General features: G+C 40.4%; 1 protein-coding gene across 2 annotated transcripts in view; it reads left to right on the top strand.

The window, feature by feature from the left end:
• The window catches only part of cep76 (centrosomal protein 76), a 75,868-nt gene extending 60,132 nt beyond the window's left edge, over nucleotides 1-15,736 (top strand). For both annotated transcript variants that reach the window (XM_063040877.1, XM_063040873.1), the window contains exons 11-12: nucleotides 820-1,037; nucleotides 15,359-15,736. In XM_063040877.1, the coding sequence (XP_062896947.1) occupies nucleotides 820-1,037; nucleotides 15,359-15,497 (357 nt within the window). In that variant the 3' untranslated portion in view covers nucleotides 15,498-15,736. The remainder of the gene's footprint in view (nucleotides 1-819; nucleotides 1,038-15,358) is intronic.
• Nucleotides 15,737-18,878: the final 3,142 nt, after the last annotated feature.

Raw genomic sequence — 18,878 nt, 5'->3', positions numbered from 1 at the left:
TTTATCCAAGACGACTAATGGAGGTTCAATTGTTAAATTCATTTAAGTCAGAAATCAGTTGATAATAGATAATAAGGGAACCTTGTTCGTGCAGGAAAGGAGATAGAAGGATCAGCTTATGAAAATGATAGTACAGATACAAAGGGCTGAATGGACTGGTTCCAATTCTTGCATTCTCCTCCACACTATTTTCTCTTTCAAAAAGAATTACTTATATTTGTGACATATATGTAACAATTATTTTAATATATTACAATACAGGTTTTAAGGGTTTCTTGCCTGAGGAATTTAGTTAAATTTGCCACAGAAGTTTTAAAATCCCTATAAAGCAGAATACTAGTTTCATTTTTAGTTGAGTAATCAGAATATTGTCTGGAAAGTTAAATGAATTTAATTTTAATTTCATGTTGGAAGCAAAATATTAATTTGGAATAGCCAGAAAAAAATCCACTTGTGTGGACTTAAAATTTCTCTAATCCTGCCCTAAATAAATAAGACTTAACATTAGGTTTGCAAGATTAGCAGCAGTATAATATGTAATAACAACCAAAAATCATTCAAGTAAATCATTACTTGAATAATATACCTAATTATTAGTGAAACCTTTCCCTGAATGTTACATTAGTGATGTTCTTTTAAACATCAGTGTTCTTTGGCAGTACTGCTGAGATAATGTCAAACTTTTAATGACATCTAGTTTAATTATCAACAAATTATCAAGCTGATAAGAGACCTGAAATTTTAATCAATAATTGGATTGCTGCCACTTGTCATTTATTTTCATTGGTAGTCTTTGTTGTACTGATTCTACCTCAACAGGACCTTGGTCTGAACACTGTGTGGGATGACAATCTGTCTTATTTGCTATCGCCTGCACTTGCCGCATATGAGATTGAGCGTACTACAGGAGTGTCTGCAGGCAATGAAGAGTTCCAAGATGCTATCAAGCGAGCAGTGCCTGATGGACATACTTTCAAAGGTTTCCCAATTCACTTTGTGCATCGAAATCCCAGGAGAGCTTTTGCAACATGCTTAAGGTAAAAATCTATACATGGGCATCTCGAAAGTGATTTTGTTCCTTGGTGTAAAATACACTGTTAAAAGTCTTTCATGTTGACCAAATATGGAAGCAAGTTAAGATTTTATGCACTAATTCACTCATTAGTAAAGTGGGAATAGATTAGACTATAGCAAAGCCGTTGCAATTTGAAGATGTGAAGCTTGCTGTCCTGTTTATAATAGCTCAGTGATCATCCATTGGAATTCTATTATAGCTGTTTAAAGAAGCCTTGTTTATTAACAGCTGTTAACTCACTTGGTTGAATTACTACAAACCAACTTCCAGGCATCTGTATCTTGATAGATGATTTGCTTATCTAAAAGGTGTAGCCATGGGTAGTCACATGGGGCCCAGCTATGCCTGCCTGTTCATCGGCTACGTGGATCAGTCTGTTTCCCAAGCCCACACTGGTGACTGTCCCACACTTTTTTCCTATGCTACATCGACGACTACATTGGTGTTGCTCCCTGCATCCGCTCGTCGATTTCATCCACTTTTCTACCAACTTCCACCCTGTTGTCAAATTTACCTGGTCCATTTCTGACACCTCCCTCCCCTTTCTCGATCTCACTATCTCTATCTCCAGACACAGCTTGTCCACCGATGTCTATTATAAACCCACAGACTCTCACAGCTACCTGGACTATATCTCATCCCACCCTGCTACTTGTAAAAACACCATTCCCTTCTCCTCTCAGTACCTCCGTCTCTGCCACCTCTGCTCTCAGGATGAGGCTTTTCATTCTAGAATGAAGGAAAGTCCTCCCTTTTCAAAGAAAGGGGCTTCCCTTCCTCCACCACAACGCTGCCCTCAACCGCATCTCTTCCATTTCATGCACGTCTGCGCTTGCCCCATCCTCCCATCACCCTACCAGGGATAGGGTTCCTCTTGTCCTCATCTGTCACCCCATCAGCCTCCACATCCAGCACATAATTCTCTGAAACTTCCTCCACCTCCAATGGGATTCCACCACCTAGCACATCTTTCCCTCCCCTCCCCCCTTTCTGCTTTCCACAGATATTGCTCCCTCTGCAACTCCCTTGTCCGATTGTCCCTCCCCACTGATCTCTTTCCTGGCACTTATCTTTGCAAGTGGAGCATGTGCTACACTTGCCCCTGCACCTCCTCCCTCACTACCTGTGAGTCTGTTGGGGTCACATACTTTGTTCAGTGCTCGTGGTGTGGCCTCCTGTATATTGGTGCGACCTGGTGTAGATTGGGAACTGGGAGACCACTTTGCCAAGCACCTACCCTCTGTCCGCCAGAAAAAGTGGAATCTTGCATGGGGCACCCATTTTAATTCCACTTCCCATTCCCATTCCGATATGTCAATCCATAGCCGCCTCCACTGTTGTGATGAGGCCACATTTAGGTTGGAGGAACAACGCCTTGTATTCTGCTTGGGTAGCTTACAACCTGATGGCATGAACATCAATTTCTCAAACTTCCAGTAATGCCCCCCCACTTCACCATTTCCCATTCCCATCCCCTTTCCCCTCTCTTTCACCAGTCAACTTCCCAGCTCTTTACCTCATCCCTCCCCCTCCAGGTTTCACTAACCACCTTGTGATTCTCTCCCCCCTTCCCCCCCACCTGTTAAATCTGTTCCTCAGCATTTTTCCTGCAGTCCTGTTGAAAGGTTTTGGCCTGAAATGTCGACTGTGTGCTTTTCCATAGTTGCTGCTGGCCTACTGAGTTCCTCCAGCATTTTGTGTGTGTGTTGCTCGGATTTCCAGCATCTGCAGATCTTCGCTAGATAACTTGCTTTCTCGTTTCTCAAGAGTAAACCATTAACTGACCTGAAGTCACAGTGAAACAGCTGGGAAAGGAAGGACATGAGTATATCAAATAGTTTTTTTTTATGACCGTGAGTTTCTTGGTGCCCATATCAATTTACTTTTTTAATTTCAGATTTATTTAATTATTTGAATTTAAGTTATTCAGCAATTATGTTGTGAAGGAAATTAGGAAAACTGAGAGGTTGGGGGTGGGGTTGAGGTGGAACAGGTTGGTCTTGAAATGTCTTTGCCAAGTGGGATTAAAGAGAATTTGCGGAGTAGACTCGATGGGCTGAATGGCCTATTTCTGCTCCTATATCTTATGGTCTAATTCCAAGGCATTCCTTTCATGTATCAAGAGCAAGAAGATACTGGGAATCAGCTAGAACCACTCAAGGTTAAAGATGGGAACTTGTGCTCGGAGGCAAAGGGTGTGCATGAAGTTCTGAATAAGTATTTTGAATCAGTATTTACCAAGGAAAATAACATGGAGGTTAGGGAGATCAGTGTGGAGCATACTAACTTGCTATGGCACTTCAAGCTAGTGAAGGAAGTAATGTTGGGTCCCTTAAGAACATTTAAAATGGATAATTCCCCAGTGACTGATGAGATATACTCCAGCTTACTGAGAGAAGCAGAAGATGAGATTGCTAGACTCTCGACCATTATCTTTATGTCCTCTCTGGCCACAGGCAAAGTCCTGTAGGACTGGTGAGTAGAAAATGTTGACCCTTTATTCAAGATGGAAAATAGAAATAATCCTTAAATTTATAGACTGGTGAGTCAGAGACAGGTAAGTTACCGGAGAGGATTCTGGGGAATAAGGTTTATCAACATTTGGAAAACCATAGCCTAATACTAGGGACAGTTATCATGGCTTTGTGTGTGCCAATTCACATCTTACTGACTTGATTGAGTTACAGTGCCTATATTTTATTTTTAATAAGTACTCACACCAACCACCCCCCTCTGGGAGTTTTCATGTTTTATTGTTTTAAAACATTGAATCACAGTGCATTTAATACGCCTTTTTTGACACTGATCAACAGAAAAAAACTCTTTCTTGTCGAAGTGAAAACAGATCTCTACAATGTGATCTAAATTAATTACAAATATAAAACAAATAATTGATTATGTAAGTATTCACCCCCTTTAATACGATACATCAAATCATCAATGGTGTAGCCAATTGGTTTCAGAAGTCACATAATTAGTTAAATGGAGATTACTGTGTGCAATCAAGGTGTTTCAATTGATTGTAGTGAAAATACACCTGTATCTGGAAGTTCCAGCTGCTGGTGAGTCAGTATCCTGGCAAAAACTACACAGGAACACAAAAATACACTGCAAGCAACTCTGTGAAAAGGTTATTGAAAAGCACAAGTCTGGAGATGGATACGAGAAAATTTTGTTGAATATCCCTTGGAGTACAGTTAAGTCAATTATCAAAAAATTGAAAGAATATGGTACTGCTGTAAATCTGCCTGGAGCAGGCAGTCCTCAAACTGAATGACCGTGCAAGAGGGAGATTAGTGAGGGAGGCCACCAAGAGACCTATGACAACTCTGGAGGAGTTACAAGCTTCAGTGGCTGACATGGGAGAGACTGTGCATACCAGAACTGTTGCTCCGGTGCTTCACCAATTGCAGCTTTATGGGAGAGTGGCAAAGAGAAAGCCGCTGTTGTGGGGTGGGGTGGCGGGGGGGGGGTAGAAATCTCATGAAATCTCAGCTAGAGTTTGCCAGAAGGCATGTGGGAGACTCTGAAGTCAGCTGGAAGAAGGTTCTATGGTCTGATGAAACCAAAATTGAGCTTTTTGTCCATTAGACTCCACTCAATGTTTAGCATAAACCAAACACTGCATATCATCTGTACTGTGAAGCATGGTGGTGGCTGCATCATGCTAGGTCTATGCTTCATTGCGGCAGGCCCTGGAAGGCTTGTGAAAGTAAGGGGTAAAATGAATGCAGCAAAATACAGGGAAATCCTGGAGGAAAACCTGATGCAGTCTGCAAGAGAACTGCAACTTGGGGGAAGATTTGTTTTCCACCAAGACAGCGTCCCAAAGCTACATGGGAATGATTTTAAAAACAACAAATTTAATATCCTGGAGTGGCCAAGTCAGAGTCCAGACCTCAATCCAATTGAGAATTTGTGGCTTGAATTGAAAAAAACTGTTCACTCACAATCCACATGCAATTTGACAGAGCTTGAGCAGTTTTGTAAAGAAGAATAGGGAATAATTGCATTATCCAGATGTGCAAAGCTGATGGAGAGCTATCCACACAACTCAAGGCTGCAAGTACTGCCAAAAGTGCATCTACTAAATACTGACCGGAAGGGGGTGAATACTTATGTAATCAATTATTTTGTGTTTTACGTTTGTAATTAATTTGGATCACTTTGTAGAAATTTGTTTTCACTTTGACATGAAAGAATCTTTTTCCGTTGATCAGTGACAAAAAAGTCAAGTTAAATCCATTGTGATTCAATGTTGTAAAACAATAAAACATGAAAACTTTCAAGCAGGGTGAATACTTTTTACAGGCATTGTATATGAAGAGGTGATAATGGTGATTGAGCTGTGGATGTTGTCTACTTGGATTTTAATAAGATGGGTGACAATTCATTCAGCCATACATGAATATCGCCAAACAAAACAGAATTCCTCTGGGGCTGAGGTTCGAACACATTGCCAACAGCACGTAGCACAAATAACACATATGGTTACAATTTCCGAAAAGAGTCACAAGGAAAAAAAATATAGTTCAAGTCCCTGAGAGTCATGGCTGTAGAATTGATGGTAAGTTGCTCTGATCTAGCTTGTTCTTCTGCCAAGCCAACACCAGAGGGCAGCACCAACATGAGGGGCCCGCCCTCAACTTTGCAACATGGCCTCAGCCTAGTCCTCACCATAACTGAGGCAAGGAAGCTTCCCTGCTGTTGGTCTCACTAATGAACCAGTGAACTGGACTTGCAGTATTCTACATTACCAATGTCTAACAGGTTTGTGTGATCACAATAAAAACGTCCAAGATGATCACTTGCAATACGCACTGTCCAACGATATACGTCAAGTCCAGACGACAGCACGACAACAGTACGCAGTAAGTCCAGCTCAATGCTATCAAGCAACTTGCTGATGAGATAGTCCTGCAGTGCTTGATGTTCTTAGTATCCAGCAGTGAAAAAAGACATACAGGACAAGCATAAACACCTTTCATTGGACCCAGAGTGGCTACTGCACCTAAGCATCTTACTGGAAGTCTCATGGGAGGCTAATCCAGAAAATTAAAATGCATGGGATCCACAATGAAATGCCTCTTGAATTCAGAATTGGCTTGGCCATAGAAGACAGAGGATAGCGGTTGATGGGATTTATTCTAGCTGGAGGTCTATGAGTAGTGGTGTTCTGCAGGAATCTGTACTCTGATCTAATATTTATGATTTGTATAAATGACTGGATGAAAATGTTGATTGTGGATTAGTAAGTGTGCAGATGATACGAAGATTGGTGGTGTTGTGGATAATGTAGAAAACTGGCAAAGGATACAAAGGGATAGATCAGTTGCAGATAGGCAGAGAAGAGGCAGATGAAATTTAATCCAGCCAAGTGAGAAGTGTTGCACTTGGGATAACCAAATGTAAAGGACAATGTTAATGTGCAGAACGACCTTGAGGTCCAGGTTCATAACTCTCTTAAAGAGGCTATACAGGTTGATAAAGTGGAAAAGGAACCATTTGGCATATTTATTAGTTGAGGAATTAGGTTCAAGAGTCAGGAATTAGATTGCAGCTTTATTAACCTGTAGTTGGGCTGCATCTGGAGTATCGTATTAATTTCTACTCGCCAGATTATAGGAATGATGTCAAGGCTTTAGAGAATATATGCAACAGGTTTACCAGCATGCTGCCTGGATCAGTGGGCGCGTGCTTTAAGGAGAGGTTGAACAAACTGAGGTTGTTTTCTCTGGAGTGGTGGAGGTTGAGGGGAGATCTGACAAGATTATAAGATTTATGAAAGGCGTTGATTGAGTTGACAGCTGGTATCTTCTTCCCTGGGTTGAAATGTCTAATACCAGAGGGCCTGCATTAAAGGTTGAGAGGGGGCAAGTTCAAAGGAGATGTGTGGGACAAAGTTTTTGTACAGAGAGTGGTGGGTACCCTGGAATGCACTATCTGGGGTATTGGTGGAGACAAATTCAATTGAGACAAGAGGGTAGGTTGGGGTTGGTGTGTGGCACCATCGAGTCTGTTCTTGCACTTTATAATTCGAAGTTAAATTCTAATAGTTGCAATTGCAAGAAGCCCAATAATGCATTATTAAACTTTTAAAATTCTTTAAATTATTTGCTTTTGTTCATCTGCTTCATGTCACTTTTGTTAAGTGTCCAATTATCTAGAGGGAAAATTTGGCTGCAGTATTGGATATCCACCATGGTAACTGTATTGTCAATGGATATATTAAAAAGAACAAGACTCCATCAGACAACCCCAGAAGTATAGGTTCAAGTGCCGAGCTGATTTGAAGAGCTTGAGAGCAGCTTCAGGCAGGGCGGTGAAATCTGGGCCCGATGCAAGTTGCTGGGTAACATGGTCTAGGCCTGGAGCCTTTCACAGCAGCAGTGCCTAGGTCCTAATGCGAGGTAGAATGGGCTGATTAGATAATTTAAATGCCAGCCCAGATCAGAGGGGAAAGCCAATTTCGTGTGCTCTCTGGTCCTGAAAGCAGACTACAGGGAGTTAGGAAGGAAGTTGAGAAGCAGGACCTCAAAAGTAGTAATCTTGGGATTACTGCCTGTGCCACGCGACAGTGAGTATAGGAATAAAGTGAGGTGGAGAATAAATGTGTGGCTGAGGGATTAGAATAGGGGGCAGGGATTCAGATTTCTGCATCATTGGGACCTGTTGGGGCAGGTGGGACCTGTACAAAAAGGATGGGTTGCACTTGAATCTGAGGGGGACCAATATCCTGGCAGGGAGGTTTGCTAAGGTTATTGGGGAGAGTTTAAACTAGAATTGCTGGAGGTGGGAACCGAACTGAAGAGGTGGAAGAAGGGGCGGTTGGCTCACAAATAGAGAAAGCTTGGAGACAGTGCGAGAGGGAGGATAGGCAGCTGATAGAGAAGGGATCCGCTCAGACTGATGGTTTGAGATGTGTCTATTTTAATGCGAAGAATCATGAACAAAGCGGATGAGCTTAGAGCGTGGATCAGTGCTGGGAGCTATGATACTGTGGCCATTACAGAGACTTGGATGGCTCGGGACAGGAATGCTTACTTCAAGTGCCAGGCTTTAAATGTTTCAGAAAGGACAGGGAGAGAGGCAAAAGAGGTGGGGGCGTGGCACTGCTGATCAGAGATGGTGTCACGATTGCAGAAAAGGAGGAAATCATGGAGGGATTGTCCACTAAGTCTCTGTGGGTGGAAGTTAGAAACAGGAAGGGGTCAGTAACTCTACTGGGTGTTTTTTATAGACCACCCAATATTAACAGGGACATCAAGGAGCAGATAGGGAGACGGATTCTAGAAAGGTGTAATAATAACAGGGTTGTCATGCTGGGAGATTTTAATTTCCCAAATATTGATTGACATCTCCATAAAGCAAGGGGTTTAGATGGGGTGGTGTTTGTTAGGTGTGTTCAGGAAGGTTTCCTGACACAATATGTAGATTAGCCTACAAGAGGAAAGTCTGTACTTGATCTGGTATTCGGAAGTGAACCTGGTCAGATGTCAGGTCTCTCAGTGGAAGCGCATTTTGGAGATGATGATCACCATTTTATCTGCTTTACCATAGCTTTGGAGAGGGATAGGAACAGACAAGTTAGGAAAGTGTTTAATTGGAGTAAGGGGAAATATGAAGCTATCAGGCAAGAACTTGGAAGCATAAATTGGGAACAGATGTTCTCAGGAAAATGTACAGCAGAAATGTGGCAAATGTTCAGGGGATATTTGCATGATGTTCTGCATAGGTACGTTCCAATGAGACAGGGTAAGGACAGAAGGATACAGGAACCGTGGTGTACAAAGGCTGTTGAAAATCTAGTCAAGAAGAAAAGAAAAGCTTATGAAAGGTTCAAAAAGCTAGGTAATGATAGAGATCTAGAAGATTATAAGGCTAGCAGGAAGGAGCTTAAGAATGAATTTAGGAGAGCCAGAAGGGGCCATGATAAGGCCTTGGCGAGCAGAATTAAGGAAAACCCCAAGGCATTCTGTAAGTATGTGAAGAGTAAAAGGATAAAACATGAGCAAATAGGACCAATCAGGTGTGACAGTGGAAAAGAGTGTATGGAACCGGAGGAGATAGCAGAAGTACTTTGTGAGTACTTTGCTTCAATATTCACTACGGAAAAGGACCTTGGTAACTGTAGAGATGACTTACAGTGGGATTGAAAAGCTTGAGCATATAGACATGAAGAAAGAGGATGTTCTGGAGCTTTTGGAAAACATCAAGTTGGATAAGTCACCAGGACCCAACAAGATGTACCCCAGGCTATTGTGGGAGGCAAGAGGAAACTGCTGAGCCTCTGGTGATGATCTTTATATCATCAATGGGGATGGGAGAGGTTCCGGAGGATTGGAGGGTTGCAGATGTTGTTCCATTATTCAAGAAAGGGAGTAGAGATAGCCCAGGAAATTATGGACCAGTGAGTCTTACTTCAGTGGTTGGTAAGTTGATGGAGGAGATCCTGAGAGGCAGGATTTATGAATATTTGGAGAGGCATAATATCATTAGGAACAGTCAGCATGGCTTTGTCAAAGGCAGGTCGTGTCTCACGAGCCGAGTTGAACATTTTAGGATGTGACTAAACGCATTAATGGTAGAGCAGTAGATGTGTATATGGATTTCAGCAAGGTATTTGATAAGGTACCCCATGCAAGGCTTATTGAGAAAGTAAGGAGGAATGGGATCCAAGGGGACCTTGCTTTGTGGATCCAGAATTGGCTTGCTCACAGAAGGCAAAGAGTGGTTGTAGGTGGGTCATATTCTGCATGGAGGTCAGTGACCGGTGGTGTGCCTCAGGGATCTCTTCTGTGACCCCTTCTCTTCGTGATTTTTATAAATGACCTGGATGAGGAAGTGGAGGGATGGGTTAGTAAATTTCCTGATGACACAAAGGTTGGGGGTGTTGTGGATAGTGTGGAGGACTGTCAGAGGTTACAGCGGGATGTTGATAGGATGCAAAACTGGGCTGAGAAGTGGCAGATGGAGTTCGACCCAGATAAGTGTGAAGTGGTTCATTTTGCTGGTCAAATATGATGGCAGAATATAGTATTAATGGTAAGACTCTTGGCATTGTGGAGGATCAGAGGGATCTTTGGGTCCGAGTCCATAGGACACTCAAAGCTGCTGCACAGGTTGACTCTATGGTTAAGGAAAACATATGGTGCATTGGCCTTCATCAATCGTGGCATTGAATTTAGGAACCGAGAGGTAATATTGCAGCTGTATAGGACCCTGGTCAGACCCCACTTGGAGTACTGTGCTCAATTCTGGTCACCTCACTACAGGAAGGATATGGAAACTATAGAAAGGGTGCAAAGATTTTCAAGGATGTTGCCTGGATTGGGGAGCATGCCTTATGAGAAAAGGCTGAGTTCACTCAACCTATTCGCCTTGGAGTGGCAGAGGATGAGATGTGACCTGATAGAGGTGTATCAGATGATGAGAGGCATTGATCGTGTGGATAGTCAGAGGCTTTTTCCCAGGGCTGAAATGGCTAACATGAGAGGGCATAGTTTTAAGGTGCTTGGAAGCAGGTGCAGAGGAGATGTCAGGGGTACGTTTTTTATGCAGAGAGTGGACAGTGTGTGGAATGGACTGCCGACGATAGTGGTGGAGGCGGATATGATAGGGTCTTTTAAGAGACTCCTGGACAGGTGTATGGAGTTCAGAGGGCTATGGGTAACCCTAGGTAATTTCTAAATTAAGTACATGTTCGGCACAGCATTGTGGGCCAAAGGGCCTATATTGTGCTGTAGGTTTTCTATGTTTCTATGATCTTCACTCCTCTCTCCAGGGTGCAGTGCCTTTTGCTGTCCATCGTCGGGTCAATTTAAACACCCGCCCAGATAGACTGAAAAGACAAGGTGTTGATTAGGACGAGAACTGAATTCGCTTGTTCTCTGCGAAGATCATCTCCATGGCGCTGAGGCTATGAAGACTGCCTTGGCTGCTGTGCTCCATGCCCGCTAATATGATGAACTGATAAACAAGGCTTTGTGCCTACACTGGGCTGCTCCAAGGTTTGGATCGGAGGGCTGTTGTTCGCTTCAATTATTTGCATGATTGATACTTTCTTTTACTTCCTCTTGCATATCGAGTGTTTTATTTTGTTATTTTTATCTTTTTTTTTACTTTAAATTGGATTGTTTCAGGTTTCTTGCTTTATGGTTACCTATGAGCAAGCAAATCTCCAGGTTGTATAATTTATACTTTGATAATAAATGAATCTTGAATTCTGAAGCTTCAACTTTTGAGGTTCAGCAAAATGTTGTTTGTGCAAGAAATCTGAAATAGGATGCAAAATGATGGGAAATATTCAGGTCAGGCACCATCTGTGAAGAGAGAAACAGCTTTGAAATTTTATAACATTTCATGGCTGACTATTAAGAAGACCATAAGACATAGGAGCAGAATTAGGCCATCTGGCTCATCGAGTCTGCTCTGCCATTCAATCATAGCTGATCCTTTTTTTTTCTCCTCCTCAACCCTAGTTCCTGTAACCTTTGATGCCATATCCAATCAAGAACCCATCAATCTCTGCCTTAAATATACCCAACTACCTGGCCTCCACAGCTGCATGTGGCAACAAATTCACCACCCTTTGGCTAAAGAAATTTCCCCGCATCTGTTTTGAAAGGGCGCCCCTCTATTTTCCAGAATTTTAAGATTTTTAAATTTAAAGTACATTTGTTCAATGTTATTTTGAATCTTAGTTTATCCATTGATAGACGACAGCTCTTCACTATCTTGGCTAAATGCTTCACTTATTGTACCACGTAGGTGTTGCTGGAGTCAGCCATGACCCTTTTTTTATTTGACGTGATGCAAGTACTGTGTAGAATGTGTTATTAGATAGAAATTGGGTTATGTTAATTCTGTTCTATTCCCATTCTCACCATCGTGCTGGTATAATGAACAATTCTTTTGGCCTTTCTTGCGAGGGTAGAGCAATAATAAAAAAAAACTTGCTTCAACACCATTCCAGCTAAAAAGGTCAACTAGACAAGGTTGTCCACTATCACCTGCTCTATTTGTATTGGCGAGAGAGCCATTAGCAGAACTAATTAGATTGGATCCAGATATTATGGGTTTTAGAGTTAACCAAGAGGAATATAAAATTAATCTTTTTGCCGATGATGTTTTGATCTATTTAACAAACCCACAACATTCGTTACATAAATTATCTTCTAGATTGGATGAATATGGGAAGGTATCAGGTTACAAAATAAATTGGGATAAAAGTGAAATTTTATCTCTTACTAAAGGAGACCATAGTCAATGTCGATTAGTAACCCAATTTAGATGGCCGGTAAATGGTATAAAGTATTTAGGTATAAGACTTGATAGTGATGTAAAGAATTTATATAAATTTAATTATTTACCACTATTGAAAAAAATTCAAGAAGATCTTGACAAATGGATGATACTACCAATAACATTAGTAGGTAGAGTCAATGTTGTAAAAATGAATATATTTCCGAGATTACAGTATTTGTTTCAAACATTACCAATACAATTGCCACAGAAATTTTTTCAAGAGTTAAATAAATCTGTGAGAAAATTTCTTTGGAAAGGTAAAATGTCAAGAATATCATTGGAAAAACTGACATGTAAATTTAGGTTAGGAGGGTTACAACTTCCAAACTTTAAAAATTACTATGAAGCAAATCAACTTAGATTTATTGCATCTTTTTTCGATGATCAAAAACCAGCATGGATTAAAATAGAACTAGACAAGATAGGAGAAAATAAACCTGAAGATTTTGTATATAAATGGGAATCTAAATGAATACGGGAAAAGAAAGAATCTCCTATATTAACACACTTGATTGATCTATGGAATAAGATAAATGTTGATAAGGAAACACAGAAATCTCTATTAGCAAGGAGACCTTTGTTTCAAAACAGACTTATTCCTTTTACAATGGACAATCAACTTTTATATAATTGGTACCAAAAAGAGATTAAATTTATAGAAGATTGTTTTGAGCGAGGTATATTGATGTCATTTGAACAATTAAAGGATAAATATAAAATATCTAATAATACTTTGTTACTTTCAGTTAAGGGCTTACTTAATAGGTAAGCTGGGTTTTTGCCAAAGCAATGTTTTTGCCAAAAGCTAATGAAATTGAAATTTTAATTCAAAAAGGGAAAATTAAAAAATGTATTTCTTGTATGTATAATTTGAGTCAAGAACAGGCAATTAAACAAGGAACCCATAAGTCAAAGCAAAAATGGGAAACAGATCTGAATATTAATATTGATGAAATAAATTGGTCAAGACTTTGGACAGTATGACAAATACAATAAATGTTCGACTTAGTACAATATAATTTTTTACACCAATTATACATTACACCACAAAAAATAAATAGATTAAATTCAAATCTATCTGATAAATGTTTTCGGTGTAATCAAGAAATTGGTACTTTTTTACATTCTACTTGGTCTTGTTTTAAAATTCAACCCTTTTGGATAAATTTAAGAGTCTTATTGGAACAAATTACTGGAATTCAACTTCCACATAACCCTGTATTATTTCTATTAGGTGATATTGAAGGGATAAAACCGAAACTTAAATTGAATAAATATCAGAAAGAATTTATAAAAATTGCATTGGCAGTAGCTAAGAAGACTATAGCAGTTACTTGGAAATCTGATTCGTATTTAAGTATGGATCGTTGGAATAATGAAATGGCTAGTTCTATTCCACTTGAAAAAATTACTTATAATTTAAGAGATAATTATGTAACATTCTTGAATATTTGGCGCCCTTATTTACAAAAGATAGGATGTCATATTTAAGTGCTCCGACAAAGAATTTGGTTACTTGGGGAAAGTAACGAATAATTATACCAAATTTATTTTGAATCCCATGGAGCGTGTGGAAACCTTCCAATACCCAGGCGGCTCTTTTTTTTTCTTTCTTTCTTTTAGGTAGGACTTTATATATGGGGGGGGAGGGTTAAGGGGAGGGGGGGTAGATTTTATCTTTTCATGTAATCTTTTTGAAAATTTAATAAAAATTATATATAAAAAAAACTTGCTACAATTTTATCGGGCTTTGGTACGTCGTGCCTGGCATATCAGGTGGAGGTTTGGTCTCCATGTTTAAAAGATGTGCTTGAATTAAAATTGGTGAGGATAAATTCACTCGATCAATTCCTGGTATGAGGGGTTTCTCCTCTGAGGAAAGACTGAGCAAGATTAGGTTGTAAACACTGGAGCTTTGAAGAATGAGGTAATGTCAGCAAGGCCTACAAATTTGACAGTGATTGACAGGGTAGAGGCTAAAAGGGTCTTTCTTCTGGCTGGAGAGTCTAGAATTCCAATGCATCGAATCAAGATAAGGGATTGGGCAGTCAGGACTGAGATGGGAGGCAAAAAATCATTGGAATCCTCTAAACCAAAGGGGTATGGATGCCAGTTTTCACTTCTCAGTTTCTTTGGGTAAGAGAGTTGAGAGTTCTGCCATTTGTTTAACTTTCTCTTGAGCTGACCTTTTTCAGATAAATCTGATTGCAATGGTAACATTTCTGGCCAGTAAAATGGATAAGATTCCAGATAAGTCACTATTTAAAAAAAAATGAAGTGTATATGCAAAAAAAAAGGTACAACAGTAGCTTGTTTATAGTGCAGGGATGTAATACTTAATTCTTAAAATTCCAAAAATAGCCATTCACATGACTATTCCTAGAACATTAATTCAATCAATCTGATGGCCTGTGAACTGGGAGCTGTTTCCACACTATCACAGTGTTGTCTGAAGATAAGTACATCGGGGCTCTGCCAAACCTAATTTCTTAAGTAGGTTAAATTCTGAACTTGAACATTAGTAAAAACGTCACCAGGTAAACAATGTAAAAATAGGCATTTCTGAACAGATTTCAAGGAAGGGTCCTTTTAGATAAACTGTCTTAAGAACATAATAGGAGTGAAAACAAAGGAAGCAGGAGTATCCATCTTCTCTTTCGAGTGTCTTCTACCATTCAAACAAAAGTAAGATAATTACCAGATAACCTATGTTGACTGAGGCACAAATATTGGCCAATGCACCTAGATTCTCTGAAATCATAATATTCAGTCTTTGCCTCTCTCTCAGAAGGGTGACAGACTTGTTCTAACATCTCACTCAACAAGTTGATAATGCAACACTCCCTGATTACTGGATTCCAGCATCAACCTCGATTTTTATGGTCAGCTGTACAAAATAGCACTTGAACCCAGGCATATTTGGGAGAGCACTATCCACTGGGTTATTCTAATCTTTTCTCCCCATATCTATTTTAGGTCTCCGTTCTGTGAAGAAATAATTTGCTGTCGAGGAGACCAGGTCCGACTTGCTGTCCGAGTGAGAGTGTACCCATACCCTGAGTCTGCCTGTGCAGTCTGGATTATGTTTGCATGCAAGTACCGTTCTGTTCTCTGATGCAGCTGAGCTTTCAAACAGACCTGCTTTCACTTTGGTGGATGCTAACAACGGACTGGTTCCTTGTTGCTGCTCCATTATAGCCATCCTACCCGATGGTATCTTTTAAAACCAGACTAAATTCTACAAACCCAGAGACGGAAAGCTTTTCATATATCTTTCTTGTTAGTTGTCTATTTATTGAAAAATAAAGTGTGGGAATTGTTTTTTATTAAAACATAAAATATTTTGCTACAAAATAAAGCTGATTATATTTACAAACTCTTGATATTTTATTTGTAATCAAAGTTAATTTCTTGAAAAGCTCTTGCAGCTTCTGGAAATCAGAAATACTGGAAATATTCAATATCTGTGCAGGGAAAATTAAGGTAACATTTAAGTGGTGATAACTTGCACCAGAAATTGAAAGAAAAGTTTTAATTTGCAGAGGCGGAATCGGGGACAGGAACAATGAAAGATAACAGTTGTAGTGATACTGGCTGAAAGAGGGTGATGAAGGTTGGAGAATGTCAAGGGGTACGGCTGGGTATAGGTGTAAAGGGGAGGAGAGGAATGGAATTTGAAAGTGCCAGAAGAATTGGGGGGAGGGCAGGGAAGTAGGAAGATTGTGAATACTGGAAATAGAAGTCAAAAGGCTAGATGACCGAAATCGTTGATTTCAATGTTGGGCCTGGAAGGCAGTAAGGTGTTTAAAATTCTCCAAACAACGTCCTTGGGAAATATGTCATCTGGTGCTTAGCTCAGATTGCTGTTGTGTACCTTGCATTCCTAATCGCTTGTGATGTTCACCAAGGTCATAGTGGTTGTCCATATATATGGCACTTTCTGTTAACAGACACGGGATTGTTTAACACTTTACAAAATGGTATGTTTGTTCATTTTTTTTGTAAATCCTTAAGCTGAAAGGTTTAATATTACTCTTGCTCGTCTAAAGCTTTTGTACTGTGAACCGAAGCAGGAGAGCATCTAATTTCATTGAAATCATATAATCCTGTGTTCTGCAATGTTTTGTAGGGGATTTTCTTATAATTTGGTATTTGAGAATAGTAGTTGCTGCTTGTGATAAGTTTGTCAGCAGCTGTAACTTGTATTTCTCTGGTCATTGCTTCTAATTAAATCCTATACTGTAGTTGGTTTTAAAATCAATTTGCAATATTGCTGTATAATGATTTTGACCACATTTTAGAAATTCTGTTTTCCTGAAAGTATGAAAAATCTTAATACCTTCAATTTATTCTTTCCTGGTTTACATGCTGATAATTCCCATTCGTATTGACAATTATAATTTCCTTTCAAGTGGGGATGCAATTAAAAGGCACCACATTAGTGCGTCTGGAGTCACAAACAGGCCAGACCAGGTGAGAATGAGATTTCTTTTCAGCAGAAACATCAGAAATAAATGGATTTCAGCAAAATTTCAGTAGTTACATGGCTTTTATTGCTGAGGCTACCTTTAAATTTCCAAAATTAAGCAAATTTGATTGAATATGAATTCCTTAGCTGCCATAGTGGTATTTAAGCTCATGTCCCTCAATCAAAGATGCACAACTCTGGCTGCCTGTTTGCTAACTTGTCCACTCCCACCGCTGTCTGTAAGGAGTTTGTACATGACCACATAGATTTCCTCCAGGTGCTCTGGTTTCCTCCCACATTCCAAAGACATACTGGTTGGTAAGTTAGTTGGTCATTGTAAATTGTACTGTGATTAGGCTAGGATTAAATTGGGGGATTACTGGGCGACATGGCTCAAAGGGCCTATTCCAGGCTGTATGTCAATAAGTAAATATAAATAAATGGTTCCTTTACCATCGATGTAAATGTGTTACTTTTCTATGTTGATAGCCTTTTAAACCCTTTGTGGAGTTTGTAGGTATGATCAATTTTTGTCAGAGTGTGGCTGGGAGCATATGTTGGTGTATATTAATGTACGTTTGCCTAATTTCAGGAAAGGTGCATACACTTTAAAATGGCAAGTTGTTTTTCTGAATTTTTTTTAGCCATTTACTCTGCATGTAGACTTAGTTCTACCCATGTTGGTGATTCAGTCCACGATCTGACAATAGATCATAGGTACTGTTTGGTAGGATGTAAGCTATGTTTTCATTTTGGTTCTGCAAGCATGAGAGTGAAAAGAAATTTGTGACTGTTTGAGTACCTTTAGATCAGGAGACAGGAAGGAATTGAAATATGTGCAGAGGGAGCTAAAGGAGAAGATCAAGTTGGCTAAAGAGAAATACAGGAGAGAGTTGGAGAACGAGCTTGGGCAGAGTAGCACAGGGGAGGTGTGGAGAGGCATGAAGAACATCACTGGCTTCAATCAGCCAAGCCGTGAGTAGACTCATGAATTAAACATTCTTGAATAGGTTTGACAGTTGCCCTCCTGTTCACTCTTTTCTCCACCCGCCCCCCCCCAGCACACCAGACCAGGTGGTGAGACCCCCAATGTTCCCTGAGCACCAACGCCACTCCTCTCTCCTCTGTCCAGTTCAACACGTGAATGAACAACACAGACTGCTACTGTCTACATCTTCTCCTTCCCTTGTACCTACCATCCACACCTCCACATACCAACTGCTATTGTCCTGATCTTCACCTTCTCCAGCCCTCACCTTCCACCCATTCCCCAGTCATTGTGGACTCAGTTTCACTACTGAGCAGGTGAGAAGGGCTCTGGGGAAACTCAGACACAGCAAAGCATTAGGACCGGATGGTGTGAACCACAGGGTCCTGATGGAGTGTGCTGAGCAGCTGTGTGGAGTTCTCCAGTGCTATTTCAATCTGACTCTCAGCCTGGAAAGGATCCCGAATGTGTGGAAAACATTGTGTGTAGTTCCAATTCTCAAGAGGGGCCGACTGAAAGTCTTGAATGACTGTCGTCCAATGGCCTTGGCCTCACACACCATGAAGACCCAAAGCCTAGTACTGGCCACCTCCGATCCCTGGTCAAATCAGCCTTCAATCCCCTGCAGGTTGCCTACCAGGCGCACATTGGAGTGGATGATGCTGTCATCTACCTGCTGAACAGAGCCTACTCCCATTTGGGTAAGCAGGACAGCACTGTGAGGATCATGTTTTTTGATTTCTCAAGTGCCTTCAATACCATACAGCCTTCATTGTTGGGGGGAAAAGCTCTATTTTATGCAGGTTACACTTCCATTGTATCCTGTGTAATGGACTATCTGACTGGCAGACCATAGTTTGTTCAGCTTCAAAGCTATGTGTCAGACATGGGTATAAGCAGCACTGGGGCCCCACAGTGGATTGAGTTGGCTCCCTTCCTGTTTACTCTGTATACCTCGGACTTTAGATACAATACTGAATCATGTCATCTGCAGAAATTCTCTGATGACTCAGCAATAGTTGGGTATGTAAGTGGAAGAC

The sequence above is a fragment of the Mobula hypostoma genome, chromosome 1, assembly GCF_963921235.1.
Source record: "Mobula hypostoma chromosome 1, sMobHyp1.1, whole genome shotgun sequence".
In the NCBI taxonomy this organism is placed as follows: domain Eukaryota; kingdom Metazoa; phylum Chordata; class Chondrichthyes; order Myliobatiformes; family Myliobatidae; genus Mobula; species Mobula hypostoma.
The sequence above is the reverse complement of the archived record's forward strand: the minus strand, read 5'-3'. Positions and strand labels throughout refer to the sequence as shown.